General features: G+C 55.6%; 1 protein-coding gene across 11 annotated transcripts; it reads left to right on the forward strand.

Moving 5' to 3' along the window:
• FCHO1 (FCH and mu domain containing endocytic adaptor 1) lies at window positions 1-27,050 on the forward strand. 11 transcript variants are annotated; one of them, XM_032315372.1, is made up of 29 exons: window positions 67-81; window positions 4,795-4,841; window positions 5,074-5,163; window positions 5,594-5,664; window positions 9,782-9,873; window positions 10,479-10,553; window positions 11,396-11,537; window positions 13,005-13,157; window positions 13,403-13,507; window positions 15,257-15,355; window positions 15,443-15,539; window positions 17,211-17,255; window positions 17,370-17,448; window positions 17,921-17,945; window positions 18,306-18,363; window positions 18,789-18,967; window positions 19,052-19,076; window positions 19,480-19,531; window positions 20,062-20,153; window positions 20,522-20,797; window positions 22,647-22,759; window positions 22,898-22,985; window positions 23,151-23,259; window positions 23,956-24,111; window positions 24,443-24,575; window positions 24,969-25,168; window positions 25,808-25,863; window positions 26,232-26,396; window positions 26,780-27,050. In XM_032315372.1, the coding sequence occupies exons 4-29, from the start codon at window positions 5,638-5,640 to the stop codon at window positions 26,800-26,802; spliced, it is 2,664 nt and encodes an 887-aa protein (XP_032171263.1). In that variant the 5' UTR covers window positions 67-81; window positions 4,795-4,841; window positions 5,074-5,163; window positions 5,594-5,637; the 3' UTR covers window positions 26,803-27,050. The 11 variants fall into 11 exon arrangements, with proteins under 11 accessions (XP_032171305.1, XP_032171277.1, XP_032171321.1 ...); XM_032315364.1 differs by lacking the exon at window positions 67-81 and adding an exon at window positions 3,108-3,197; XM_032315368.1 differs by lacking the exon at window positions 67-81 and adding an exon at window positions 3,425-3,511.

Consider the following 27,050-nt stretch of genomic DNA (forward strand, 5'->3'; position numbering starts at 1 on the left):
AGGTAGGGGCGGGGCGGGCTCGGGTGTCAGAGACCGAGCCGCAGGTGGCGGCGGGCGCGGGGCTCGGCCAGAGCTCGGGAGGTGAGTGCTGTCCCCGGGACCCCCCCCCCAATACCCTGGCCCGCGCAGCCCCTCATGCACACCGAGCCCGGTAGCCCCGGAGGCCACTGGGGGCAAAGGCGCGGCGGGGCACGAGGGATGGCGAACTGGGGGTGGGGGGCTGAGCGGTGGGCCCCCCCGGCCTCCCAGCGGCCATCGTCGACGGCTTTTGGAGGGAGATGGGAACCCCTCTCCACGTCCCCCGTCTCCTGGCCTAGAACCAGAGCGTGCAGGAGGGTGGCTATGACGTGAGACCCCTCCCCAAATCCCTTTATTCTAAGCCTGGATCTGGGTGTAGGTTCCAGGGTTCAAAAAATGGGGGTGCCGCTCTCCCTCCAGTCTGGGACCCAGGATAGCCGAAGTGGAGACCACTCTCAATTTCCCTCTTTCCAGCTCTGGTCTGCAGACCCCTGAGGACCGAGATGGAAGGACCCCCTTCCTTTTTTTCTCCACTGTGAACCCTGATCAGCCTGGAGGAGGAGCTGGGGGTCCCCAGGCCCCTCTTCTAGACTGCTCTATCCCAGTTTCTTACTGCCAGGATGAGGTGGGGGGTGTTTCACTGGCATCTTTGGCAGGGACCCCCAAAGTTGGAATTCTGGGGAGGGGGCCAGTGTTGGGCCCCTTGCCTGACAGGGCCTGGCCAGGCCAGGCCTGAAAGAGCCTGGAGCATGGACTTGGGGGTGGTCCCTGCCTCAGTGGGGGGTGGGCAGCAGCATCTGTTCTTGGGGATTAAAATAAATCGAGGTAAATTAGGATCTTGGGGGAGGCTGGCTGCGAGTGGGGTGCGGAGGAGGGTTGTGGGGTGGGCGGCCCCTCCATCTGTCTCGAATCTGGGAGTTGTCTGCCCCAGCCGCAGTGGGGACCAGGAGGCAGCTTTGATGGACCTGCCTCACTGGTGACCTTGGGCAGGTGACAGCACCTCTGTGAGCCTTGGTGTTCTCCTTTGAAAATGGGGATGAGGGCTTTAGAAGCTGTATTCTACAGATTCTGAAAGCCACACACCCCATCATGTGGCAAACTCTAACTGCCCCCCTCGCTTAAGCTGTCAGTGGCTTGGTGAGAGGGCAGGGGGTTTGGAGACCCCCCCCCGACTTGCCTTGCTGGCCTCTGAGCCTCAGTTTACTGCACTGCAAAATGGATTCGTGGTCACTCTGGCCTTGCTGGAAAGGCTATTCTCCCAGACAGTAAGACACATGACCAAGCTGCAATGGTTGAAACAGGGGCTCCACTACCCTGGTCTTACCAGTGGGACTGCCTGGGGCACACCCTGACCCATATATTGTCACCCACGCCAGGAGCGAGCCAGTTCCTGGGTGGGGTCGCGGGTAGGAGGAGGTCGAAGCCACCAGGCCAGCCTATCCCGACTCTGCAGTGGGCACAGGGGTGAGTTCAGAACTGGGTGTCCGACACCCCCGGGTTCAAATAGATTCTTCCCATGTGTGGCTTTGCCTCCCGGGGCCTTGGTGTATTCTTCTAGGGAATGGGCTGGATCCCCCTCAGAAGATCAGAGGAGACGTGGGAAGATGGGTGCCCTGTAAATACAGACATGGTCATTAAAACAGTAATTGCAATATCAGTGATCGTAAATGGGGTCATAGCTGACCGGGAGCAGGGAGGAGAGAGAGGAGTCGGCCAGGGTGTTGTCAGCCGTGTCTCTAGAGCCCGGCAATTAGGTACACAGTTGGTGCTCAATAAGTGTTTGCCAAATAGATGACAAAGAGGGAGGTGCCTAGTTGGGGAGGATGGAGAAATTCCTGAGCTTGACAGCCTGGTCACTGTGTGACCAGGGGCATGTGCCTCAGTTTCCCCATGGGGGTGAGGGCCAAGATGAGACACTGCCTCAAAGTGCCACTGTAAGAATCAAGCCAGACTGTGTAAAGGTCACTCACTGGTACCTGGGCCTAGAAGAGAGGAGATTCATGAGAGGACAGGTCATTGAAACGGCATGGCCAAGAGGCTGGCTAGTGCCTGGGAAGGAAGAGAAAAACCTCAGACTGGCCCCACTGTGCACAGGCTGGAGTCTGGGGGAAGTAAAATGTCAGGGACTGTTTCACAGGACCTGGAGGCGCCGAGGTCCGGGGAGGCCCAAGGTCACAGCACGCGAGGTCAGGGGCTCTGGACAGGTGGCTTACAGCCAGGGAGCTCTGCCGTCTTTGCTGACTCCATCCCTGTCTTGTTCTGTCTGCTCCCTGGGCCTGCTCACATGCCTCACCCGGTGCAGAGCTGTGGGTTTTTGGGATTTGGTGCTGGGGAAGCAGGATCTCCAGGCAGCGCCTGGGGCTGGTGTCAGGCACCCCGTGGAGGACTCTTCTCTGCTCTGGGCAGCTGACAGCCTGCTGTGTGACCTTGGGCAAGTCCCTGTCCATCTTTGGGCTCTGCCCTGGTGCTCTGGAGGCCCAGAGTCCTGGGTTCGAGCCAAACGATTTTCTCCATCAGATACAGAGGCGACTGTGTCTTGGACATAATACTTTCAGAGGCCCAGGATGAGCTTTGGGGTAAAGGAATACATTTTAAATACATTTTAATACCAAATATTAATATATTCATCTCTGTGCCAATGTAATTTGTAACATATAGTTTAAGTGCTTTTTTTTTTTTTGTAATTAGAGGAAGGGGGCACATGAAAGTTTTCATGCAGCCCTAGGTTTGAGTCTTGACTGTACAGACATGAGCCTATCCACTCCCCTCTCTGAGCCTCGGTTCCCCCTCTGTGAAGCAGGAATCCTTAACCCACCCCCAGGGATGGTGGGATGTGAAAAAGGTTAGCCCGGGACAGACGCTGTGTGTCACCTGCTATTATTTCGTCATTGTCATCATGATTATTATCTACTAGGTCCCAGGCTGGGGGCCCCAGGCTCAGGTGCCTCAGTTTACCTATCCATGGCCAGCCCCGTTCCCAGGAAGTCCCAGGGGTGCTGGCCTGGTGGGGGAGGTGAGATGGCAGTTGGGCGGTAGGCGGGGCAGGGTAAGCTTCCTGTCCCCCACGCACACAGGCCTCCGCTGGGTTGGTGCTCACGGAAGTGGCAGGGGCCGCGTGGCCATCTTCTCGTGCCCACCCCGTCTGTCAGGGGCCCCAGCTCTACTCGCTGCCCCGTCTGGTGAGTTCCAGCCCTGTCTGGAGGCCCCCGTTGCCCTTTCTTGCCCCTCTCAGGAACAGAAGCCTTCCCCACCCCAACCCCCTGCCTGGCCTGGGGTTTCCGAGGGAAGCAGCAGGTGTCATTTCCTGGGCCGGGCAGGAACCTGTGGCGGGGAGGGAGGCCACTCACTCTTCGCTCTGGCCCCCTGCCCTCCATAACGGTTCTGAGTGACGGGGCTGGCCTTGGGGCAGTAGAGGGGACACGGAGACCCAGAGCCACCTGCAGTGGTTCCAAACAGGAGTTCTTTGGCAGACAGACCAGGGACAAAGTCACAGGTCAGTGAGTTACTTCTCTGTGCCTCAGTTTCCTCATTGGTAAAGGTGGGACTGGACCCCATGGTGTGGTTATGAAGGATGAATGAGCTGGTACCTGTTGGGGGGTGTTGGCTACAGTGCCGCACACATAATGACCTTCAGTATATAGTGGGGGAGGAGCCGTCTACCAGAGTTATGAAAACTGTAGTGAGATCCCCGGTTTCTGGGGAACTTGGGCCCACTGGCTCTTCAGATCCTCTAAGAAGCATCTTCCTGAAGAACTTTCCTTACCTGTGTGGTTCATTATGGCAGCCACCAGCCCCATGAGGCTACTGAGTCCTGGAGCAAGGTTGGTCCCACTGAGGAGGTGGGGGGTTCATGGTATTTAATTTTACTTAGTTTAAAATTAAGTCAGCACATGAGATTAGTGGTTCCCATATCCGTCAGCGCAGCTCTAAGGGATTTGGATATTCTCAGGGCCTAAATCCCGGCCAGAAATGAAGACATAAGACGGGAAATGAGAGCTTTTCCCCCTTCGGTTGTCAGCCCAGCAAGCCCTCCCCCCACACCAGAGTTTCTTCAGGGACAGGGTCAGTGACAGTTTTCTCAGGGGCCCGAACATCACCCAGCCCAGGGTGGTCATTAGGAATATTTGTGGAATCAAATAATTTTTTGCCTGGTGAACTCCTATTCATGCTTCAACCCCCCAACTCCCATGCCCACTCCTTTGGTCCAGGCTCCCACAGCCCCTTCTTCCCTTTGGCCCAGCCCTGAGCCTGCAAGGCTCGTATGTCTGCGTCTAGCTGTATGCCCCTAGACTGGGGGCTCCTCAGGGACCAGACCCAGGAGTGAATCATCTCACAGACTCTGACATTGTCCTTGTCTTGTGGATACATGGTGGTTGCCGGGTAACATAGAAGTCAATGAACCTGGGGCTAGAGGACAATGGTTCAAATTAAACTCATTTTCAAGATTAGGTGAACGGAGGCTCAGTGAAGGCAGCCTTGTCCGAGGTCCTTGCTTGGTCCTTTCCTTGTGAGACCCAAGGAGTTTTCCCATTTATGGTCACCAGCCCTGTCCCTGCTGCCACTGTGCCTCCAGGGCTCCCAGCTGCTGCTGAGCTGCCCGAGGGGTCATGAATTATGGATGAGGCCTGTGGGCTCCTGTGACAAGCCCAGCCTCTAGAACGTGCCAAGGACACCAAGTGTCCCTCCCTTGCCAGGTGGCTTGGCCCAGCCCCCTCTGCAGGGAGGCCTGGATTCCCCCAGCAAGACCCCTTCTAGGTATTCCCTCTTGTTTTGCAGATGGGGAAACTGAGGCACAGAGCTGGATAGAGTGACTCAGATATCAGGTGAACACTGGCTTTTGGGAGTCAGGGTTGGGACCCATGGGGGCACCATTGCCAGATGGGTCATCATGGTGAGGGGTAAGCTCTCCGTTCCAGGAGTGTGCATGGGGCGGGGACTGTTGTAGAGGGATCAGGGAGATCCCAAGGGATCCTTGGGGACACTTCAGGGATCCCAACCCCCATGTGGCTGATCACAGTCCCAGTGCCCATCTCTCAGCAGACCCTTTCCCCACAGGAGCTGCCCAGCGTGGAGCTGAGTGCTCTGGTCTTGATTCAGCTTGCCCAGGGTGCAAATCTACTGGCATTTCCTGTCTCTGTAACCTTGGCAAGTGGCTTCCCCTCTATGGGGGTCGGGGGGAGGGTCTCGGTTTTCCCATCTGTGAGATTTTCTGCTTAGGCTGGAGCTCATCCAATACTCTGCCCCCCAGTGAACTCTTATTTGAGCTTGAAAACCCCAACTCCCATGCCCCTTCCTCTGGACTAGGCTCCCCAGCCCCTATTCCTCTATCCAGTCCAACTCTGACCCCGTAGGACTTGGGGAATCTATATCCAGATCTGTCCCCCTAGAATGGGGGCTACTTGGGGGCCAGGTCTGGGGATGAATCATCTCACGGGCCCTGGCATGCTCCCAGGTTTGGGGCTTTTGGTTCCTCCTCCATCCTCTCTCTTCCTCCTCCACGGGGAGGACAATTGGAATCTCCCCTCCTTAGACCCAAGCTGGCCATAGCTTTAGATTTGCTTCTCTCTTTGGACAGGCACTAAACAGGAGCCTGTGGGGGTCTCCACAGAGGGCATCAGGATGTCGTATTTTGGGGAGCATTTTTGGGTAAGTAAGACCCACTTTTATTTTGATGGGGGCTCCTGGAAGGGCTATGGGGCCTTTTATGGAGATGAGGGGACTTGGCGGCTCAGGGGCAGAGCCTTGGACAGGTGGAGGTTCTGTGACTCCTAGAAATTAAAGTGGGAGGAGTCAGGCTGGGTTTGAATCTACACCCTCCCACTTCATGGGCCTTGTGACCTTAAGCAAGTCACCGCTTGAACAATGGGGAGACCAAGGCCCAGAGTGGGATTCTTTGATTTCAAATTGCCTGGTGAGACAATGCAGCATCAGGGCTGGAACGCCGGGCCAGAGTAAACTTCCAGGATCCAGGGTCATTTCAGCCAGGGAATTTCCACATCTTTCCTATCCTGGAGAGTTGGGGGTTTTCTTGACTTGGCCCCTAGTGGCCGCCTCACCCCTCTGCCTTCCGGTCTGAGGAGCACATACTGTGACCCAAGAGGGCTGAGACAAACTTGTTTTCATTCATTCCTTCATTCCCTCCCTCCCTGCCTGCCACTACCACTCCACACCCAACCAACTGTGGAAGGTGCCACGAAGCCCCCAAGAGGCTTCATCCTGACTCTTACCCCAAGGAGCTCGCAATCTGGGAGACATAGAGCCAGTCAGAAGTCTTTAGCCCTCCAGGGTCAGGGCTGGGCTCAGCCTTGGGGGCAACCAGAGGAGGGGTCAGGACACGGAGCTATGTTTCCTCTGGGCTTTGAGGGCTGAGATTTTCCAAGTTGTAAGAAAGGCATTTCAGCAGGGGGAATAGCCTGAGCGAAAGCCTAGAAGTGTGACACGAGTGACCAGTTGAGGGCACAAGGACTCCTCTTAAAGGCCCAGGCAAATGGAGAGCCACAGAGGATGTATGAACAGAAGGGTCTAGGAAGGACCAGGGCTGTAAGCCCCTTCCCCAATTGGGCCCTGAGCTTGCCAGAGAAGAAGCCTGTTGCTAGGCAACTGGTTGCCCCTGGCAACAGGCCTGTTCCCTCCCTTTCTCCCTCCCCAGCTGGGGCTCCTCTTACTGCCACTTGTTTTCTTAAAGGGGCCTCACCCCCTTGCCACCTGCAGGGAGGTCTATGGGGCGAGGGCAGAGGGGGGATGGGGCCTGACCTCCACCTTCTGCCCAAGGGTTGGATTCCCTGGATTTGTCTCTGAATGTGTGACCCCAGCAAGGGGTGCTCCTCTCTGAGCCCCCTTTTGGTGCCTCTAGGTAAGAGGGTTGACTATTCGATGATCAATTTGTTGCCCACGTTTTGGAACCCTGACAACGGCACCTACATTTATTTTAAAATCTGTTTAATGGCGTGAGGCACCTACATTTATTTTAAATTCTTTTTAATTGCATGAGGCATGCAAGCTTGCTGCAGAAAATTCAGATCAGCAGAGAGAAAATAGAAGCCACCCACAGTGCACTCCCCACCCAAAGATAGCCTGGTGCAGGGCTTTGAGTTGAGGATTTGATCTGGGCTCTGCTGAGAGCCCTTGGGCAATTGATTTTGTGTCGGCAAGCCTCAGTTTTCCCATCTGAGAAAGGGGATGAATTCTTGTCTCCCTAGGTCTCAGGGAGTATCCTGGGATGTCTGTCACCGGCAATGTTTCTTTTAATCAATTGTTTGTATCAGTGACTCTTTAGCTGGGTGGCACTGGTGCCCTGGCTGGCCCGAAGGAGGTTCCAGTTAGGGGACATCAAGCTGGATAGGGATGCCCCTGTCCTGCTGGGCCAAGGCAGGAGACCTTGAGGGTACTGGGGAGCCATGGGGGAAGTATGAGCAGGAAAAAGATATGATCAAGTTGTGTTAGAAAGATCCCTCTGGGGCTGGCATAGGGGCGAGACTGGAGTCCAGAGGTTCTGATAAGAGACACAGACCCAAGACAGCCCCTCCTAAGACCCTCGCTGCCAGCACAGCCTGAGAGAGGCAGATATCACTGGGGGCCTTGCCAGGTCTGGGAAACAGGCCAGTGGTTGGCTCCAAGTCAGCCCCAGATGCTGGCCTGGGCGGCAGTGCCTGGTGCAGCCTTACCCGAGGATCCCCTGGGTGGGGTTGTGGGGGGTGGCACTGGGTCTGTTTGCTGAGCCCTCACCATGGTGCCAGAAGCCCTGGGTTCAGCACTGTCCCAGCCTCATCTCACAGACCCTTCGGAGGTGGGTACTGTCATTGGCCCCCTTTGTCAGATGAGGAGACTGAGGCTCAGAGAGGGGAAGTCACCAGCTCAAAGTGACCCAGTGTATAAAAGGAGGCTGTGACACATATTCCTGGGGAGCTAGAGGGAGCAACGCTGAACATTCAGGGAAGTGAGAGTCTGAGATAGTTCTTGAAGGGGGTGGGCCTGGGAATGATCCTTGAGAGGTGGAAGGATTTGGATGGGTGGGAAGAGATGTAGCCTGGTGAGCTGGTTTGCAGGAACAGCCCAGGCAAATATACTGTGGTAGGAAGGCACAGCCTGTCTTTGCACTCCTTGCCATTTTATGGCGAGGCCAAGAAGACTCTAGGAGATGAGGTTAGAAAGACAATTCCAAGCTAAGGGCTTTACCCTTAAGCAGCTGGTGGGAAATAGGGAGCTATCAACGATTCTAGAATGAGGCATGACCTTTGGGAGATTTGAGCTTCAGGCTGGGTTGGGTCTGCCCATCTCTGCCTCAGTTTCTCCATTTATGCAGCAAGAGGCTTTATCTTGTTATGGCTTCTAGTTTCAGCCTTCTGGTTTCCAGGTAAGTGGGAGGGTAAACTCAGCAGGTTGGAGGAAGATGGAGGAAACCACTATTAACAGAGGACCTAATCACTTCAGTGATTTGTGTTGGACGTTAAATAATGCTAGATCGCCCCACAAGCATCTTCTTTTGGTCCTACTCACAAGGCCTGTTTGATGCTAAGATGTCTCCAGTTCGCCAGCTGATTTCCCTTTTTGATGAACAGCTCAGTGTTCAGACATGATGCCTTTCACATGTCACAGGATCTGGCTGGGATAAAAACAGTTGTTGCCTTATTTTTCCCTATCCCTTTCATTATGGCATCAGGTCCAGGGCTTCCAATTAGAATAGTGGTAAAAGTTGCCTTTTTAAGTCAACATATTTGGAGAAGAAATGAGCAAAGTTAACACAAAATGTTAACTAATACTATTAATTAGCAAAAACTAGGGTTGCCTTTGGGAATTTGGGGAGCCATGATGTGGATCACCTTGGTGTTTACTTCATCTTCATATGAATGGTGGATGACTTCCCTGTCCCATCTTAACATGAAGCCACTAAAACTTCAGAGAGGGACAGTAACTTGCTCAGATCACACAGCACAGACCTTGTGTCCCCCACCATGATGGCCCCAGGACTAGGAGGAAAGAGGTTTGGTGGGAGGCACCCGGATAGAGGCCCTCTTCCCAAAAGCCCTAGGTGACAGCAGAATAGCTCATTTGTTCATTTATTCCACAAACTCCAATCCCCTTTTTGACCCCACCCTATACTGGACATTGCTGGGTCCCTAGAGAGGCATCAGACCCAGACTGTGCTCTAGGGGGGTCTCAGAGAGGGTGTTTCTATGTTAAAGGGAAACACAAAACAGTGACTTAACTAAGAAGGGTTATATTGGCTCACAAAGGTGAAACGTTGTAGAGAAATGGGGCTTTCAGGCTTGGGTTGCTCCAGTAACTCGACTCAACGTACTTTTTATTCAGACTCCATCAGGTTCAGCTTCTTTCCCAGTATCATGGTTTCCACGTGGCTTCCAATATCTTCTATGCCCCCATAATTCCTCATTTATGGAAAGGCGCAGACAGAAAAGCTGGGTAAGAGATTGACTGAGACAGAAACAGAGGCAGAAAGACACAGAGAAACAGAGAGAGACAAAGAAACAAAGGAACAGAGACAACCCGCGGAAGAGAACATCTCTCCCTCAACCATGGGACAAACCCTCCAGGCTTCTCTCTGATTGGGCCAACCTAAGGCCCACGAACCAATCCTTGTGACCAAGGGGATAGGCCACAGGCTGATTGGCTCAGGCCTGAAGCAATCCCTGCTGCCAAGGGGTTGGGCTTCTGCTGGTTGGCTCCTCTGGCCATGCCCCCGTTGCTAAGCAACTGTGAGGTCTCCTCCAGCCCTTTACTCAGTCTCCGCCCCCATCCCCTGCAGGGTGAGAAGAACCATGGCTTTGAGGTCCTGTACCACAGCGTGAAGCAGGGGCCTATCTCCACCAAGGAGCTAGCCGACTTCATCCGGGAGAGGTGAGGTCCCCACGCTCCGCCCACCCTTGGCCACGCCCCATACCTCCCCTACCTCGTGGCTCCGCCCTGGCTCCTCCCCATCTCTCCTGTCCAAGCCACTACAGCCACTCCACATCCAACCTGTTTGAACGTGCTGGAAACCAGGGGTTCTCAGCACTGTCAGCCCCGATGCCCGCCTGTCAACCATTCTCAGGTTTCTGACGCTCCCTCCTGAAGAGATAATATGACCTACTTACAAGGGGAATTTTGAAAACTCAGTTTCATACGATAGAACACATGTATGATGAAGTCATCTCCATTCTGGCCCATAACTGCTCCGACATCCATATCCCAGAAAACAATATATTCAAACTGTCAGACAGCCTCTGCATCCCGGCCGCTTACTAGCTGAACGCCCATTAAATCCAAGCAGAGTTCAAAAGATTATAATCAGATTTTTCTCTCTGTGGCTGTTTCGCAAGACCTGTCCAAGCTGTACAGGACAGAGGCATCGTTTTAAGAGCTACGGCTCAGACATTTGAGATGAGGAAACTGAGACCCAGGGGGAATGGAGTGTCTCCCAAGGAGGCCCAGAACCTTCTGCATCTTTTCTCTGTTCTACTCAGGGCCACCATCGAGGAGACCTATTCAAAGGCAATGGCGAAACTTTCCAAACTGGCCAGCAATGGGACCCCCATGGGGTGAGTGGGCTGGAGCTGGGCTGGGAGGTCACCGAGGCTGGAGGGTCCTGGGGTATCAGGAGCCCACTCTTGGGTGGACATCTCTTCACACAAGTGATATGTAGACTAGGGAGTCAACCCTCCCTCAATAGACAGAGGAATGTAATTCATTCATTCACTTACTACCTCATTCATTCATTCAACTCGTATTTACTGAGTACTTGCTATGTGCCGGGCCCCATTCCAGGTACTCGAGACGCAGCAGCAATCAAGACAGATAAAGCCCCCAGTCCCCTTCATGCCATGTTCATGCCATGTTACCTGTGGGGTGTGTGGCAAAACAGGTGTTAACTGCAAACATGAACAAAAGTCCTTTCCTAGAGTGAAAAGCTTCAGGAAGAGGATGAAATAGGAGCGTGAGAGGCCAGGTGCTTCCTCTGGCATTGGGCTTGGTTCCATGAGCTGAGACCTTAGTAATGAGATGGAGCCAGCTACAGGGGTATCTGGGTCAGAGACCTGGGAAGGCAGCTCAGCCAGTGCAAAGGCCCTGAGGCATCCATAGAGCAAAGAGGCTGGCGTGGCTGCAGGGCCTGGGTGCCCTTGAGTATCAGCTAGGGCCTGGAGTCCAGAGTGAGGACTCTAGGGCCTTGGGGCCTGGGTTTAAATTCCAGCTCTGATAACTCATTTCCAAAGCGGCCTTGGGTGAGCTCTGGAGGCTCCTATGCTTCTGTTTCCCCATCCGTCCCAGGCCTGCCTTGTAGTTGTGGTGCAGGTGCTTAGCAGGGCTTGGGCACAGTAGGTGCCTCTCTGAGGGGACCCTGGGGGGTTGGGGCTGATGGACCCTGGGTGTGCCCTGTTTCCAGGACCTTTGCCCCACTCTGGGAGGTCTTCCGCGTCTCCTCAGACAAGCTGGCACTCTGTCATCTGGAGCTGACCCGGAAGCTACAGGACCTCATCAAGGATGTGCTCCGCTATGGCGAGGAGCAGCTCAAATTGCACAAAAAGGTGTGTGCAGCCAGGTGGAGGGGGGATGGCAGCGGCTAGAAAGATCTGGGAACTTCTGGGGCTTTTGACCTTCCTGCTCCTGGTGTGTTCCTCTGAGAAGTCTGTCAATTCCACATCAAACCCAGACTCCCACATACCTGAGCACCCTCAAATTTTCATACTCAAAATTCTGGACCAGGGCTCTGCGAACGATGGGCCACAGACCAAATCCGGCCTGGTTTTGTAGAGCCTGAGAGCTAAGAATGGTTTTTACATTTTTAAATGGTTTGGGGAGCGGGGGATTGCACAGGGGGAATCAAAAGAAGAAGATTTCATGGCAGGTAAAAATTACATGACCCTGTGCTCTCTCTTTGGCAGCACATATACTAAAAATTACGTGACCCTTGGATTTCAGTGCCAATAAATAAATTTTTTTTTTTTTTTTTTTTTTTTTTTTGGCCCAGAGCCATACCTATTCCTGTTTAAAAAGGGAGTTGGGGGCTCCTGGATGACTTAGTTAAGTGTCTGCCTTCGGCTCAGGTCATGATCCCAGGGTCCTGGGTTTGAGCCCCACATGGTCTCCCTGCTCAGCAGAGCCTGCTTCTCCCTCTCCCACTCCCCCTGCTTGTGCTCCCTCTCTTGCTGTCAAATAAATAAATAAAAAAAATCTTTGGGGCACCTGGGTAGCTCAGTGGGTTAAAGCCTCTGCCTTCAGCTCATGTCATGATCCCAGGGTCCTGGGATCGAGCCCTGCATCGGGCTCTCTGCTCAGCGGGGAGCCTGCTTCCCCCTCTCTCTCTGCCTACTTGTGTTCTCTGTCAAATAAATAAATAAAATCTTTAAAAAATAAATAAGTAAATAAAGTCTTTAAAAAGAGAGAGAGAGAGAGATCATGACCTGAGTCAAAATCAAGAGTCAGACTCTTAATTCACTGAGCCACCCAGGCATCCCTACCATGATTTTTTTAAACTGGGGGACAAGGACAGGGCACCCAGTATGGAGACTACTTTAAAAAAACTGGGGGACAAGGGAGTTTTCTGTGGGTTGATACAGAATAATTTTGGGAATAGATTATTAAGCTGAAAAAGCTGAGTTAAACAGACATTGTGCCTATTTGTCATTTAAAAAAATAGGCTAGAACAAACACATTTGCTTGTCTATGTGCCGATTATTTCTAGAGACCTATCGACTCCCAGGCAGAGGCCTGGGAGCCTGGGGATCAGGGAGTGGGAAGTTTTTCCTGAGCTCATCCCTTAAAACTTACTGCAGTAGGAACGCTGTGTAAATATTTCCTATTCAAAGAGCTAGAAGTTTTTAAATTAATAGGATACTCATAAAAGGTACTCCGTGGGATCGGAAACCCCACAGAGTGTTTGGGAAGCTCGGAATTTCACGTTGTGCCCTGTGGTCTGCTCAGGTCCTGCACCCCGGAGCGGTGCGGTGCGGGCTTCAGGTGCTACCCGCGCTCCCCCTTTCCCACCCCTGCAGTGCAAAGAGGAAGCCGTGGGTACCCTGGACGCTGTGCAGGTCCTCGCAGGTGTCAGCCAGCTCCTGCCCAAGTCCCGCGAGAACTACCTGAACCGCTGCATGGACCAGGAGCGGCTGCGGAGGGAGAACACCAGCCAGAAGGAGATGGACAAGGTGGGTGCGCCCATCATAGGTCCCCAGCTGCCCTGCGCCCTCGCAGGTCCAAGCGATGTGCCCAGGGGTGGCGGGGCTGTCTTTGGGAGTATGAGAACATAACCCAGAGCATTGGCCATCGAACCTTCATCACACCCTGGGCGCCCCAAGGAGTCTACCTGCTGGATGATGGGTCCCCGGGGGAGGGGGGGGAGAAATGCCCCATGTTTCCCCTCCCGCCCCTGTCTCCTCCCTGTGCCTCATAGGCAGAGACGAAGACGAAGAAGGCAGCACAGAGCCTGCGGCGCTCGGTGGAGAAGTACAACTCTGCCCGCGCTGACTTTGAGCAGAAGATGCTAGACTCGGCTCTGGTAAGAACCAGGCATCACACACAGTCCTTGGCCCAGTATCTACGGGCCTCAGAAGTCTAGGACCTCTGAAAACCTCGACTCCCAGGAGCCTCAGAATCACAGGTTTCAAGCCATAGGATTCTAGAGCCAGTTAACTATTGGGATTGTTGTTGGCGTTATTATTTCAAAAGCCAAACCTTTTTGTGCTTCAGTCTCCCCATCTGCAAAATGGGAATAGCGATAGTACCTGCTTCGTGGAGTTTTTGTGGAGATTAAACTAGGCCCTACATGGGAAGTTTTCAGACTAGTACTAGGTGCCTAGAAACCACTTTCGTAGGTATTATTATTTCTATTACTATTTAAAAATTTGTTTGTCTGTTTGAGGGGGAGGGGCAAAGGGAGAGGGAGGAAAAGAGTCTCAAGCCATCTCCGCACTCAATGTGGAGCCCGACAGGAGGCTCCATCTCAGGACCCTGAGACCATGACCTGAGCCAAATACAAGAGCTGGATGCTGAACCGACTGAGCCACCCACGTGCCCCTATTTCTATTTTTATTGACAAGGTTTTGGGACAGGGTAGGACAGGGTTTATTTATTTATTTTTTCAAGATTTTATTTATTCATTTGACAGAAAGAGAGATCGCAAGGAGGCAGAGAGGCAGGCAGAAAGAGAGAGAGGGAAGCAGGCTCCCTACTGAGCAGAGAGCCCGATGCGGGGCTCGATCCCAGGACCCTGAGATCATGACCTGAGCCGAAGGCAGAGGCTTTAACCCACTGAGCCACCCAGGTGTCCCTAGGGCAGGGTTTAGAAGCTGAGAGTCTACTGACAGTTCATGGTGAAGGAAAGACCTGGGTTCTGTTCCAGCCTCCATTCTGTACTGGCTCTGTCCCCGTTTTTTTTCTTTTTTTTTTAAACTCTCTCTCTCTCTCTCTCTCTCTTTTTTTTTTAATTTTACTTGTTTATTTGTCAGAGAGAGTGAGAGAGGAACACAAGCAGAGGGAATGGGAGAGGGAGATGCAGACTTGCCGCTGAGCAAGGAGTCTGACACAGGGCTCGATCTGAGGACCCTGGATCATGACCCAAGGTGAAGGCAGATCTGGCTTAATGACTGAGCCACCCAGGAGCCCCAGCTATGTAACCCTTGTATGAGACACTGTACTTCACTGTACTTCTCTGGGACTCTGTCTACCCAAATGTATAAAAAAGCAGATTGGAATTCAGGATTAGGAACCAGATTTTTTTTTTTCTCCTGGTTTTGCAACTGATAGTTGCAAACTGATTTGCAACTGATAGTTGCAAATGAAAGAAACCTTCATTCAAACTGACAAGGAAGATTTATTTATAAGTTCAGGGAACTGACAAGTTTGAGGGGAGAGCTTCAGGCTGGGCTGGATCAAGTTACTTAAGTGGTGTTGGCAGGAAGTTGTGCCTCTCTGCTTTTCGAGTCTGTTTTTCTCCCTAGGGTCTTCACTCCCAAGTAAAGATGCCCTCCTGGGTGTGTATAGGGGGGTGTGTGCTTGTGCGTGTGTGCATAGCAAAGTGGTCACCAGCAGCCCCCACATGAATCCCACCAACTCACTGACTCAGGGCGTAAAAGTATCTAATTTCCCCTAGTTTAAGCCGAAGTCCCAGGTTAAGATGCTCCTTGGGGCTTCCCCACACCCGTCACTAAGACCAGGGAGCTGGAACGTTCTGATTGGCCAGGCTGGGTCACCTGGCCACCCCTGGTGGCCTCCATCTTCCCACTTCCCTCTCCCCCTACCAATTCAGCGCTTCCAAGCCATGGAGGAGACCCACCTGCGGCACATGAAGGCACTGCTAGGCTCCTATGCCCACTCGGTGGAGGACACCCACGTGCAGATTGGGCAGGTGAGTGGCACCCAGGGTGGGAGGCAGAGCAAAGGATACCAGGCAAGGGGCCCTGGAAGTGTAACCAACTTCCTTTCCCTGGTCCAGGTGCATGAGGAGTTTAAGCAGAACATCGAGAACGTCAGCGTGGAGATGCTCCTGAGAAAGTTTGCAGAGAGCAAGGGCACAGGCCGAGAGAAGCCTGGTAAGTTGGGGCATCCGTGGGTGTCAGCTCTGGGGCCACAGCTGCAGGGAAAGAACAAGACTTAGGGCACCTGGGGGGGGCTCAGCCAGCTAAGCATCTGCCTTTGGCTCAGGTCATGATCCCGGGCTCCTAGGACTGAGCCCTGTGTTGGGCTCCCTGCTCAGCTGGGAGCCTGCTTCTCCCTCTCGCTCTCCTTCTGCTGCTCCCCCTGCTTGTGTTCCCTCTCACTCTCTTTCCGCGTCAAATAAATAAATTAAATCCTGAAGAAAAAAAAAAGTACAACACTCAAGAGGCAGGAGACTGAACTTTCCCGCACCTTGGTGTCCTCATCAGAAAAATGGGCTGATGGCAAATTCAATTCCACAGCCCACACAGGAAAAGGATTTGATGTCCCATTTTTTAAAAAGTATATTTTAATTATCTCTACACCCTATATGGGGCTCCAACTCATGACCCCAAGATCAAGAGTCACGTGCTCTTCCAGCTGAGCCAGCCAGCGGTCCTTTGATGCCCCATCTTGTATGTAAATCTCTTACAACCAGGTACGGGAGAGGCCTTGAATGCCAGACCCAACTGTTCTTACATTACCCTGAGGGCCTGAGGGAGACACTGAGGATTATTGAGCAAAGGGCCAATTAGAAAAAAATGTCCAGATGAGGGATCGGGAAAGGATTGAGGGCAAAACTTTTGGGGTCAGATCTGGGTCTGAGTCTTTCCATCATTGCTTGCTGTGTGACCTTGGATGCTTGTCTAGACTTCTCTCAGTTTCTTCATCTGTAAATTGGGGATGATAATAATCCCCATCTAATGAAGGTTAGTAATTTGAATGTTAATAATGAATGAATAATAATGTATGTTATTATATATTATATAATAATGATGTACATTATAATGTACATAATATACATTATGTATATGTAATACATAATACACATAATGTATATATGTATATAATGTATAATGTATAATATATACATATGATGTATGTGTACATGTATAATGTACATAATGTATAATAATGATATACATTAAATAATAATGAATGTTTAGTAATTTGATGCAGGTAAAGGGAAAACTGAAAAAAAATTAAAAAATTAAAAAATAAAGGGCAAACTGTGTCCCTAACATACAGGAGGCATTTAATAAATGCTGGTATACAGTTTCTGTCCCCAAGTCAACCACAAACAACTATCTTTAATCCCTCCTGTCTCTATTAGTCGGCCTTAGCCCAGGCTGTATCTCCTGGTGTGTGGCCTCACTCTTGCTTTTCATTGGCCCCAGATCTGCTCCTGCTCCTGCTCACATACCCTCCATGGCTCCCCATCACCTTTGAAGAGAGTCCCAACCCCTCATCTTGGCACTGAGGTTCAGCCCACTGCACAGACTCATTGTCCATCCCCTGACCCACTCAAGTGCCTGTGAGAATTGCTGGAAGTAGAAAAAGTAACTCAGGCATCATCCCCTCTGGTCCATCCCACAGTGGGACCAGAACCCGTGGCCCACCCCCTCATGACTGTCTCTGGGGCTTGTTCAGCATCTCAGCTTGTGCATGGGACCCTGACTGGCCTTGAGCTCAGACCCAGGTACCATCGTGACTCCCAGAGTGCGCTGCTCTCCTGCCCAGGCCCGGTCTCCCAGCCAGGCTGAGTTTCTCAATCTCTTTTATCTCAGGGCCTCTGGATTTTGAGACATACAGCGCGGCTGCCCTGCAGGAAGGCAAGTACGTCTGGGCCTGGGTGCCCAGGCTGGACGGTGGGGTTGAGCGAGGCAGATCTGAAGGGGAAGGGGGCACCCCCAGGGCTCAGCGGCACCCCCCTCATCTGTTCTCAGCAATGAAACGTTTGCGGGGAGCCAAGGCCTTTCGCCTCCCAGGACTGAGCCGGCGGGAGCGGGAGCCACCTGCAGCCGTGTGAGGAAGCACCCCCCTGCCCAGCCCTGGCCCAGGCTAGCCCGGGATCCTTCCCCCTTCCCAGGCTAGCCTATCCCAGAGGTTCCCTGCAGAGGGCACCCCAGGAGAACCTCTATCCCAGGCTAGCTCAGTATTCCCACTGCCCAACCTAGTCCAAAATTTTTCCTTTGCCACGGCTAGCCCTATCATTTCCCTGCCAAGGCTAGCGCCTACACCCCCTACTTTTTCAAGCCAGCCCTCTGGACTAGCCCCAGGGTTCCTCCCCTGCCAAGCTGTTTGAGAACACCCTGAGCTCAGTTAACTGCAGACTCAGTGCCCCACACCCCTGCCCCAGGCAAACCCCTGGGCCCCAACACCTGGGGGACTAGCTCAGGACAACATCGCAGCCCAAGGGCCATGTCCAGCGTTGGGCGTCGGGGGCGTGCAGATGAGGTGGGAGAGCTGACCTGAACATCTTTTTCTCCGCCTCCAGAGACTCCCTGGAACCCGATTCAGGGGTGAGTATCACGGGAGGGGCCAGGCGGGGCTGCACGTGGGAGGGGTTCGGTCCCACCTCCGGGCTCCCAAGCCTGGAAGCCAAGCCTGGAGCTCAAGGGGCTTCATCTCATCTTGGCTCCAAACTCCCATGAGCCGCGTGGGAGGGACTAACATCCCCACTTAGCTTCAATTTGCGGGTTCAGTCTCACAACCTCGGTATAGACAATGGTGTGCTCTGTTTCCTCAAGATCCTGGCCGCCGCGGGGAAAGCGGTTGTTGCCATCTGGGCTGTTTTCAGGGCGCAGAGGTGGGAGGGGGCGTGGCGGGGTGAGAGGGGAGGTCCCGTAGCGGGGAGCCTGACTCACTGCTTACCCCCCTAGACCTGTCCAGAGGTGGATGAAGAAGGCTTCACTGTCCGGCCTGATGTGACCCAGAACAATATCCTCCCGGCGCCCCTGGGGTTGGGGGGCCAACTGTCGGCACAGCAGGGACAAAGCTTGGCCCACAGGAATCCTTCTCTATGTCCCTCCTGCGGAGAGCCTGTGGTGTAGACAGAGCAGAATCAAATAAAGACACCTGCCTTGTGGGGTCCAGGCTGAGCAAGAAGGAGTGAGGGACAGCCCAGAGGACTTCCTAGAGGAGGGGGGACCCGTGTTGGGGTTTAGCATCTGAATGAGAGTTTGGGGTTTGCTTGTGCAAAGACTTGGAGCAAAAACACCATCGGGCAAGGCCAGGGTGACAAGTAGGGAGAGACGGGATCCTGTAGGGCCTTGAAGGGTGTGAGTAGGAAGGGGCGGGTTTGAGGGCTGAGCCGAGGGAGACCCCCATGCTGGGATCAGCTTGGCCCCTTGACTCTTGCGCACGCACGGTGGAGCCCGCCCGCTTTTCCTCCAGTGACTCAGACTTCGATGATGAGGAGCCCCGCAAGTTCTATGTGCATATCAAGCCCGCCCCTGCCCGGGCCCCTGCCTGCAGCCCCGACGTGGCTGCTGCCCAACTCAGGGCCACGGCCGGCAGCCTCATCCTTCCTCCTGCCCCAGGGGTGAGGCATGGGAGGGGTGTTCTGGTTGGGGCAGGTGGGGCTGGCGGGACGCACCTGGCCTGATGCCGCCCACTTTGTCCACAGGGCACCATGAAACGCCACTCTGCACGTGAGCAGCCTGTTAAGGGGTCTTTGGTTTGGGGAGGAGCACGTGGAAGGGAGGCTGGGCCTGGAGCATGAGTGCGGGGTTGAATCCCAGCTCTGCTGTGTGATTTGGGGCAGGCTGCTTACCCACTCTGACCCTCAGTCTCTTCCAGAAAATGGGGTCATTATGTGAATTAAATGAGAGCTGAAGGAAGGAGCTGGGGCCGGGAAAGAAGCCAAAACCTGGAGACAGATTGGCTTAGGCTCAAACTGCTCTCTGCCTGACTTGCTGGTCACCTTGGGCGGCTGGCTGGACGGCCCCAAGCCTTAGTCTCTTGTTCTGTGCCAGCGGGGGTGAAGGGGTGGGTGGGTGGAGGGGAACAGTAGACAGGGTGACAGGAAGGCTCAGGGAGGTACATCTCTTGTAGGGGATGCTGCCAAGAAACCACAGAGGCCTCGATCTGCCCCAAGAGCCAGCAGGTGGGTCCTACAGGGGTGGGACATCCGGCCAGCGTTGAGTGGGGAGGTGCGGGTCACCCCCAACTCCTCTCTCCTCCTCTCAGCCTGGCAGGGAGCTGAGAGCATACTGTTTTTGAGGAACCACTTAGTCATTCATTCAGTGAACATTTATTGAGCACCTGCTGTGTACTTGTGCAACTCTGAGTTCATAAATGTATGCCCAAGACAGGTCTTCCTTCTCAGATGCGCACTGTAGTGGTTCAGATTTTAGGAACAGCAAGTAAGTTAGAACATGTTCCAGACTTCCAGGTGCTGTGAAGAGATAGAGCAGGCGATGTGGTGGAAGGTACCAGTGGGCAGCTTCAGCTGAGAAAGCAGAGGGCAGGGGCAGGGGGCCTTTGAGCTGAGCCTGGAAGAGAGCAGGATGTGGCCTCAGGGAGAGACCGGGACACAGGGAGCTCAGGAGTAAGAACAGCCTTGTGCAAAGGCCCTGAGCCGGGAGGGGGCATAGGAAAGACAGAACCCATCCCTCCTGTCCACTTCGTCCACAGCTGTGCTGAGAAGCTGCAGTCAGATGAACAGTTTTCCAAGAACCTCTTTGGGCCGCCCCTAGAGTCGGCCTTTGACCACGAAGATTTCACAGGTGATGGGGGCTTTAGGGACACAGGCTTGGCTAGCAGGAGGCTGGGTGGGGCCATTGCCAGGGTAGACGGGAGGGTGGGCCAGGCGGGAGGGAGCATTTGGGGGTCCTGTGTGGGTCACTGAGAATGTAGACTGGCCAATGGGATGGTGGGCGGAGCCACAGCGTGAGTGGGCCAGGCCTTTGTAGTAGTGTAAGCGCCCTGTGGGTGGATGGGCGGAGCACCAGTGGAGATGGAAGCGACCAGAGGGCGTGGCCTGAGGGGTGGGTGGGTGAGGCTTTGAGTGGGCGTGGCCCGCAGGAGGAAGGATGGGGCCTCCATGTGGGCGGGGTCTGGAGCTGGCACCACCACCCCCGCCCCCCCCCTCCAGGCTCCAGCAGCCTCGGCTTCACCTCCAGCCCCTCACCTTTCTCCTCCTCGTCGCCCGAGAATGTGGAGGACTCCGGCCTGGACTCGCCATCCCACGTGGCGCCTGGCCCCTCCCCGGATTCCTGGGTCCCCCGCCCGGGCACCCCACAGAGCCCACCTAGCTATAGGGCGCCGGCCTCCGAGTCAAGGGGGACACGGTCCCTGCCAGCATCGGACTCGCCACAGCCCCTCGCCCCATCCCCGGGTCCCTGGGGGCTGGAGGCTGTGGCTGGACGAGGTGAGTCCAGGAGTTAGAGTTATCAGAGCCCGGGGTGGGGAAGGCTGAGCGCCTGCTCAGTCCAGAGCCTGAGCCGGGTACTGGGGACACAGCCCAGAACCCTCACCCTTGCAGGGACAATAATGAGATGGCTATTTAACAAGGCGAAGGTGGCAGGTGCCTGGTGAGGGCTCAGAAGTTTGGAACCTCCCTGAGGAGTGATCTGTGAGCTAAGATTTGATAGACGTGAGGAAGGAGCCATTTAGATGTGGGGGAGCGGGGCCTACACACACACACACACACACACACACACACACGCAGGAGTCAGGTCCTGTGCAAAGGCCCTGGGGTGGTAGTGGACTAGGCCAGGTGAGACTGGAACAGAGTGATGACAGGGAAAAGGAGAGAGTGGAGGAAGATGGGTCCGAGCAGGGCCTGGTAGTCTCTGGGAGTGATGTGAGTGTTACCCCTGGCAAGGCCTGAGCCACAGAGCAGAGGGCTGTGGGCAGAGCAAGGGCCTGTGACTCAGATTTCGGGAGCTCTCTATCCACCTGGGAGGTGGGAGCTGGAGATCAGGGAGGTGGGTGAGCCCAGGGAAGTCGTGATGGGGTAACAGCTGGGGAGAAGGGGGCATGCAGACACGAGGGGGGGGAGGGGCGGGGGGAGGGGTGGGGGAGGGGTGGAAGTGGGAGGATCAGGGTGGAGTGCTTGAGGGCAGCTGGGCATTCTTCCAGGGAGGGGCAGAGGTGCTGGGAATATGGGGCAGAAGTAGCTGGAGTGGGGGCATGTTGACAGTGGGCCTTTAGATGTCAGGTGGCCAGTAGAGCCCAAGTTCAGGGGAGGCCAGATTGGAGCATCCCATGGGCAGCTGTGCGAAGCAGGAAGGGAGGGCGCCCACGAGAGGAGAGGGCCCAAGGTGAGCTGGAGCAGGGCTGCAGGTTGGGAGGAAGAGGTGAGCTGGGAGAAGGGGGAGCCTGAATCAGTGGGCTGTGACCCCATGAGGTCCCTGGCAGTGGCGACAGGGGTGCTTGGCACCATCCTTGATTAGAGAAAGAGACTGCTGGGAGTTGGATCAAGGGAGGCCCCCTGGGAAGTAAGTGTTGAACATGCGTGCAGATAGTCAAGTGGGGTTGTCTGAGCTTCCCTATAGAACTGGGGTTCTCCACCAGGCCAGTTCTGCCCCCTAGGGGGCACTAGACAATGTCACCCCGATCTTGGATTGTCACCACTAGGGGGATGGGTACTAGGGACACCTGGCGGGTGGAGGCCCGGAATGCGGGTCAGCACTCCACAGTGCACACGGCGGCCCCCCAGAAACTGCCCGGGTCCGCGGTGTCAGCAGTGCTGTTGAGAAGCCCAGGGGTAGAGAGGAGCACCCGTGGGGGTGTAGGTAGAGCACCCGTGGGGGTGTAGGTAGATGGAGCAGAGCGGGGCACCTGAGTGTTAGGTGGTGATTAGTGACCTTAGCAGGTGAGACTCAGACACAGGCTGGAGCCAGAGGCCGCGTCATACTCGCGGAGAGGATAAAGGTCACGGAATCACTGATGTTGGATAAAAACCCTCTGCCCCTGTCCCCCCACCCCGGGGCCATTCCCTCCTACCCCCAACCTCCAGAGCACCCAGCTCTGGCCCGCTTATCCCCAGAATCCCTTATTGGGCCATCAGTCTGGTGCCTGGGAGGCTCAGGGCCGCGGATGACCTCTGCAGTCCTGGCCGGCACACTCTCTGCAGCCCCAAGACCTCAGACCCAGGGGGTCTCCCCCAAATAAGCCCGACTCCCAGTTTTGGGGAGAAAGTCCTCTGGGAAGGTCCGAGAGACCCATGGCAGCATCTCGGCTGTACAACTGTCTGTCTCTCGCTCCCTCCCCAGACCTGGTGCCCGGGCCTGCTGACCCTGCAGCCAGAGAGGGCCTGGCAGCGCCCCCCCGGAGAGCCCGCGCCAGGAAGGTGTCCTGCCCGCTCACGCGCAGCAATGGCGACCTGGTAGGGTGAGGCAGCAACTTGGTAGGGTGAGGGGGCGCGGCTGGAGCCCGGCCTGGGGCGGGGGGCACCTCTGGTGGGGGCGGGCAGCATCAGGGCACTGCTCCCGGGTGATACAGCCTGACCTGTCTCCCTCCCCAGTCCCGGTCTCTGAGCCCCTCCCCGCTGGGCTCCTCTACCACCAGCACCCTTTCGGACCGGCCCAGCTTCTCATCACAGACGGCACATGGTATGGTGGGGCGGCCCCGGACCTCTTACTGGGCCTCGCTCTCACCCTCTCTGGCCCGGGTGGGTGGCTAAGTGAGGCATTGGAGGCCCTGCTGGCAGAAGGTGGGTTCTGGAGCCTGGGACCTGTGCCCACTCTGTCCCTATTCCCTCCCCCTGGCTCTACCAGGAGTCTCCCGGGGACCCAGCCCTGTGGTCCTGGGCTCCCAGGATGCCCTGCCTGTAGCTACCGCCTTCACTGAATACGTCCACGCCTACTTTCGAGGCCATAACCCCAGGTACGCAGTGATGGGGGTACAGTGCCAACAAGGACAGGGACAAACAGGGCTCTCCGGGGCCTCTGGATCTAGGTTTCGGGAGAGACAGACTTGAGGTGTGTTTCTTGACCTGCTTAACAATGGACGGGCCTGGAACTCTGAGCCAAGCAACCAGGCCCCTGTCGCGAGGGCAGTGGGAACCACGGAGGGTATTAGAGCAGGGCGAGGCCTCGTTGTAAGCACAGGTTAGAGCAACTCCTCTGAGGTCGCTCTGCACATCACACCGAAGGGAGCGGGACCAGAGGCCAGGCCCTTGGAAGGCTGGGTCAGGGGTGAGTTGAGGGGCCAGGAATAATCTGAGGGCAGTGCCCAGCAGGGAAGACCTTAAGATCAAACCACAAATAGGCCTGAAACCCAAGGTCACAACAGTTCTAGAACTAAATGTTTTGCTTTGAGCTTCCTGGTGGCCTAGGTGTAAAGAGAGTTAGGGACTGGGCTCCTTAAGCCCAGTGTAGTTTCTTCCTGGTGCCTCAATTGCTGTCCAGGCAAGGACACAAGGAGGAGACGTTGGGAGTAAGAATGCTGGGCACGGTCAGGGCCTCGCTGTTCTGCGGGGGCGGGAGCCGCTGGCTGTGGTGGGGCCAGGAGAGAGGGGAGGATGAGGTGCCGGCAGGGCCTGGAGCCAACACGGGGTCTCTTCACTCCCCCACCCCCCAGCTGCCTGGCTCGAGTAACCGGCGAGCTGACCATGACCTTCCCGGCTGGCATCGTGCGTGTGTTCAGCGGGACCCCGCCCCCACCTGTCCTCAGTTTCCGCCTCGTGCACACGTCCGCCATTGAGCACTTCCAGCCCAATGCCGACCTGCTCTTCAGGTACTGGAGGAGGAGTGGTGCGAGGTCAGAGGCAGGGGGTCCCAGAGGCTGGTGGGGTCCGGGAGCTCCCTGCCTGTGAATTCCAGCTCTGTCTCCCCGTATGTGCTGTGCTGGCCCTGGGCAAATCACTCTCCCTTCCTGATCTCACTGTACTCTTCTTCTTCACTGCCCCCCAACCCCCCAACCCCCGTTTGGGGGGTGTGTAGGCATGCTTTACTGGGCCCAAGGTGAGCCAGGCAGTTCGCCTCTAGGAAGCCCAAGGTGAAGGTCGTGGATGCAGGGGGGACTTGGGTCTCCCGAGGGCTGGGGTGGTTATTGCCGGTCTCTGTAGTGACCCCTCCCAGAGCGACCCTGAGACCAAAGACTTCTGGCTCAACATGGCGGCCCTGACCGAGGCCCTGCAGCGCCAGGCAGAGCAGAATCCGACCGCTTCCTACTACAATGTGGTTTTGCTGCGGTACCAGGTGGGCCACGGGGAGGGAACAGGGCAGAGGGCTCAGGAAAGGGCTCGGGGTCCGGCAGGGTGAGCAGGCGGCAGACGAGGAGGCCAGGGGTAAAGAAAGTAGAGTGTGCTGGGGCAGGGGTGGGGGGGGGGGGTGAGGGGGTGGATGTAGTTAGTGGGGTTAGGAGTTAGCTTATGTAAATTATGTAAACCTGTCGGAAGGAGGCGCTCTCCTGCCCTCTGCTGGATACGTGGTGTCCTACACACTCTGATCAAAACTGGGAAAGAGAGAAGGCGCTCCAAGGAGTGGTGCAGGCAGTGGAGAGGCTGGGTCCGAAGGGGGTTGAAGAGTGCCTGGTGCAGCAGGACAGGACGGCCTAAGCTGTGTCCCCTGTCGTGTTCTTGCTGCTCCCAGTTCTCCCGCCCGGGGCCGCAGTCTGTGCCCCTCCAGCTGAGCGCCCACTGGCAGTGCGGGGCCACCCTCACTCAGGTCTCGGTGGAGTACAGCTACCGGCCCGGTGCCACGGCGGTGCCCACACCGCTCACCAACGTCCAGATCCTGCTGCCTGTCGGGGAGCCTGTGACCAACATTCGCCTACAGCCGGCCGCCACCTGGTGAGGGCATGCAGGAGGCCGAAGGAGGCTTTGCGGCGACCCTAGAGCCCTCCCAGACCTCTCCTTGATGCAGCAGCTGAAGGGTCCACTGTAGGTCTGACCATTCAGTCGTGAGCGCCCCTTGCTTAGAGCTAAGGGGGACGTTATTAGCAATAATACTATTGGACACCAAGAGCTGCCTGTGTGTCAGGCATGTTCCACATGCTCTACATACATGGACTGGCCCAGGGCTTTTAACAAGCCCTTAAGGTGGGGACTGCTGTCATTCCCCTTTGTGGGCAGGAAACTGAGGCAGAGGGAGCCTAAGTCACTTATCTGCGGTCACACCAGGATTTGAACCCAGCCACCCACTCGGGGCTCTTAGTCCCCCCACATTGCCTTTGTTTTGTACAAAAGGTAGCCTGCCACAAAGAAGCCAGATTTGAAGGACAAAACACATTATCTAAAAATGCTGCAAGGCTGTGGGGTCCTCAGGGGCCAGCTCTCCATACCCCACATCCATTTTACAGGTGGGGAAACTGAGGCAAGGGAGAGGACCTGGCTTGCTGGGGTCAGGATGCTGAGAGGTGACCCAGCTGGGACCCTCACCTCCCAGTGTCCTCTCTGGGAGAGACCTGACCAAGCTTTTCTTGATGCCAGGAATCTGGAGGAGAAGCGACTCCTTTGGAAGCTACCAGATGTGTCTGAAGCAGGAGGTAAGTTATGGTTGTGCATGAAAAATCACAGGGGGTTTTGGATGGGAGGGGCATGTTTAAAATGGGGGAGAATTGGGGATGTGCTGGGGAGAAGTATAGAGAGGGAGGAAAGCTTTATTAAAAGGGCTTTGGCAGAGCTGTGGGAGAGGAAATCTGGGGGCAGCCACAGCAGGTACAAAGGCCCTGCGGCAGAACTCTTTTGTAATTTACACATGACCCCCAAGGAGCCAAAGGAAAATGGTACAGGGTCTCAAGAGGAGGTCTGGAAGAGACAGATAGGGGCCACAGATCAAAGGGCTTGGGAAGGGCCTGGGTCCCAGTGGGACTGAGGGTGGGGCTGGGGCATTGCTGACCTCAGGCCTCCTCAGGCTCTGGCCACCTATCCGCCAGCTGGGAGCCATGCTCGGGCTCCAGCACACCCAGCCCTGTGGCCGCTCAGTTCACTAGCGAAGGGACCACTCTGTCGGGCGTGGACCTGGAGCTGGTGGGCAGTGGCTACCGCATGTCACTGGTGAAGAGGAGGTTTGCCACAGGTACTCCCCCTGCCTCCCCCTGTCCTGTCACTGACCACCTCTGCAGCCAGGACCGTGCCAGGCCCTGAGCCCCACCCCCTGCTTCTGCCAGGGTGCAGGGCATGGGGGCAGAAGGGGGGCGGGGGACAATGTTGGGGAAGGCTGGTGGGGGTTGGGCCCTGGAGGCCCCCGATGGTGGGCACAAGTGGGGAGGGTCAAAGGACCCCCGTAGTGTGTCCTCATGGGGACCCAAGGCAGGGAACTGAAGGTACACAGCCACACTGCCCCCACGCCATTCTCCTGGGGCTGCTGGCGCCCGTGGGTTGTTTGGAGGAAGATCTGGAGATCTCAGGGGAGGGGCAAGGGACGCTCCTCTCTTCGTCTCATGGGCACTGCCCCTGCAGGGATGTACCTGGTAAGCTGCTGAGCCAGCAGAGGCCCCCAGCTCTGCACTGAGTCCTGGTGCTCGCTGACTGACCCCTGCCTTCCTGCCGGACCCTGGGATCCCACCCCGGCCTCCCTCGGGGCCCTGACTCCATGGGGAGGAGCCCCACACCCAGCCTGGCAGAGCCGGGGCAGGGGGGTCACTCCTGCTCAAGCCAATTCCCACGTGGGTCCTTGGACTTTTAATGTTCTTTGAATAAACTTTATTTTCTAATAAAATAAGGAAGCCTT

This window comes from Mustela erminea, chromosome 1 (assembly GCF_009829155.1).
Source record: "Mustela erminea isolate mMusErm1 chromosome 1, mMusErm1.Pri, whole genome shotgun sequence".
Lineage (NCBI taxonomy): Eukaryota > Metazoa > Chordata > Mammalia > Carnivora > Mustelidae > Mustela > Mustela erminea.

Coding starts and splice junctions, on each gene's coding strand:
- FCHO1 (XM_032315414.1), top strand. CDS start 5,638: ATGTCGTATTTTGGGGAGCATTTTTGG. Junction 5,665..9,781: donor ATTTTGGGGAGCATTTTTGG/GTAAGTAAGACC, acceptor CATCCCCTGCAG/GGTGAGAAGAACCATGGCTT. Junction 23,260..23,955: donor TTTCGAGGCCATAACCCCAG/GTACGCAGTGAT, acceptor CCCACCCCCCAG/CTGCCTGGCTCGAGTAACCG.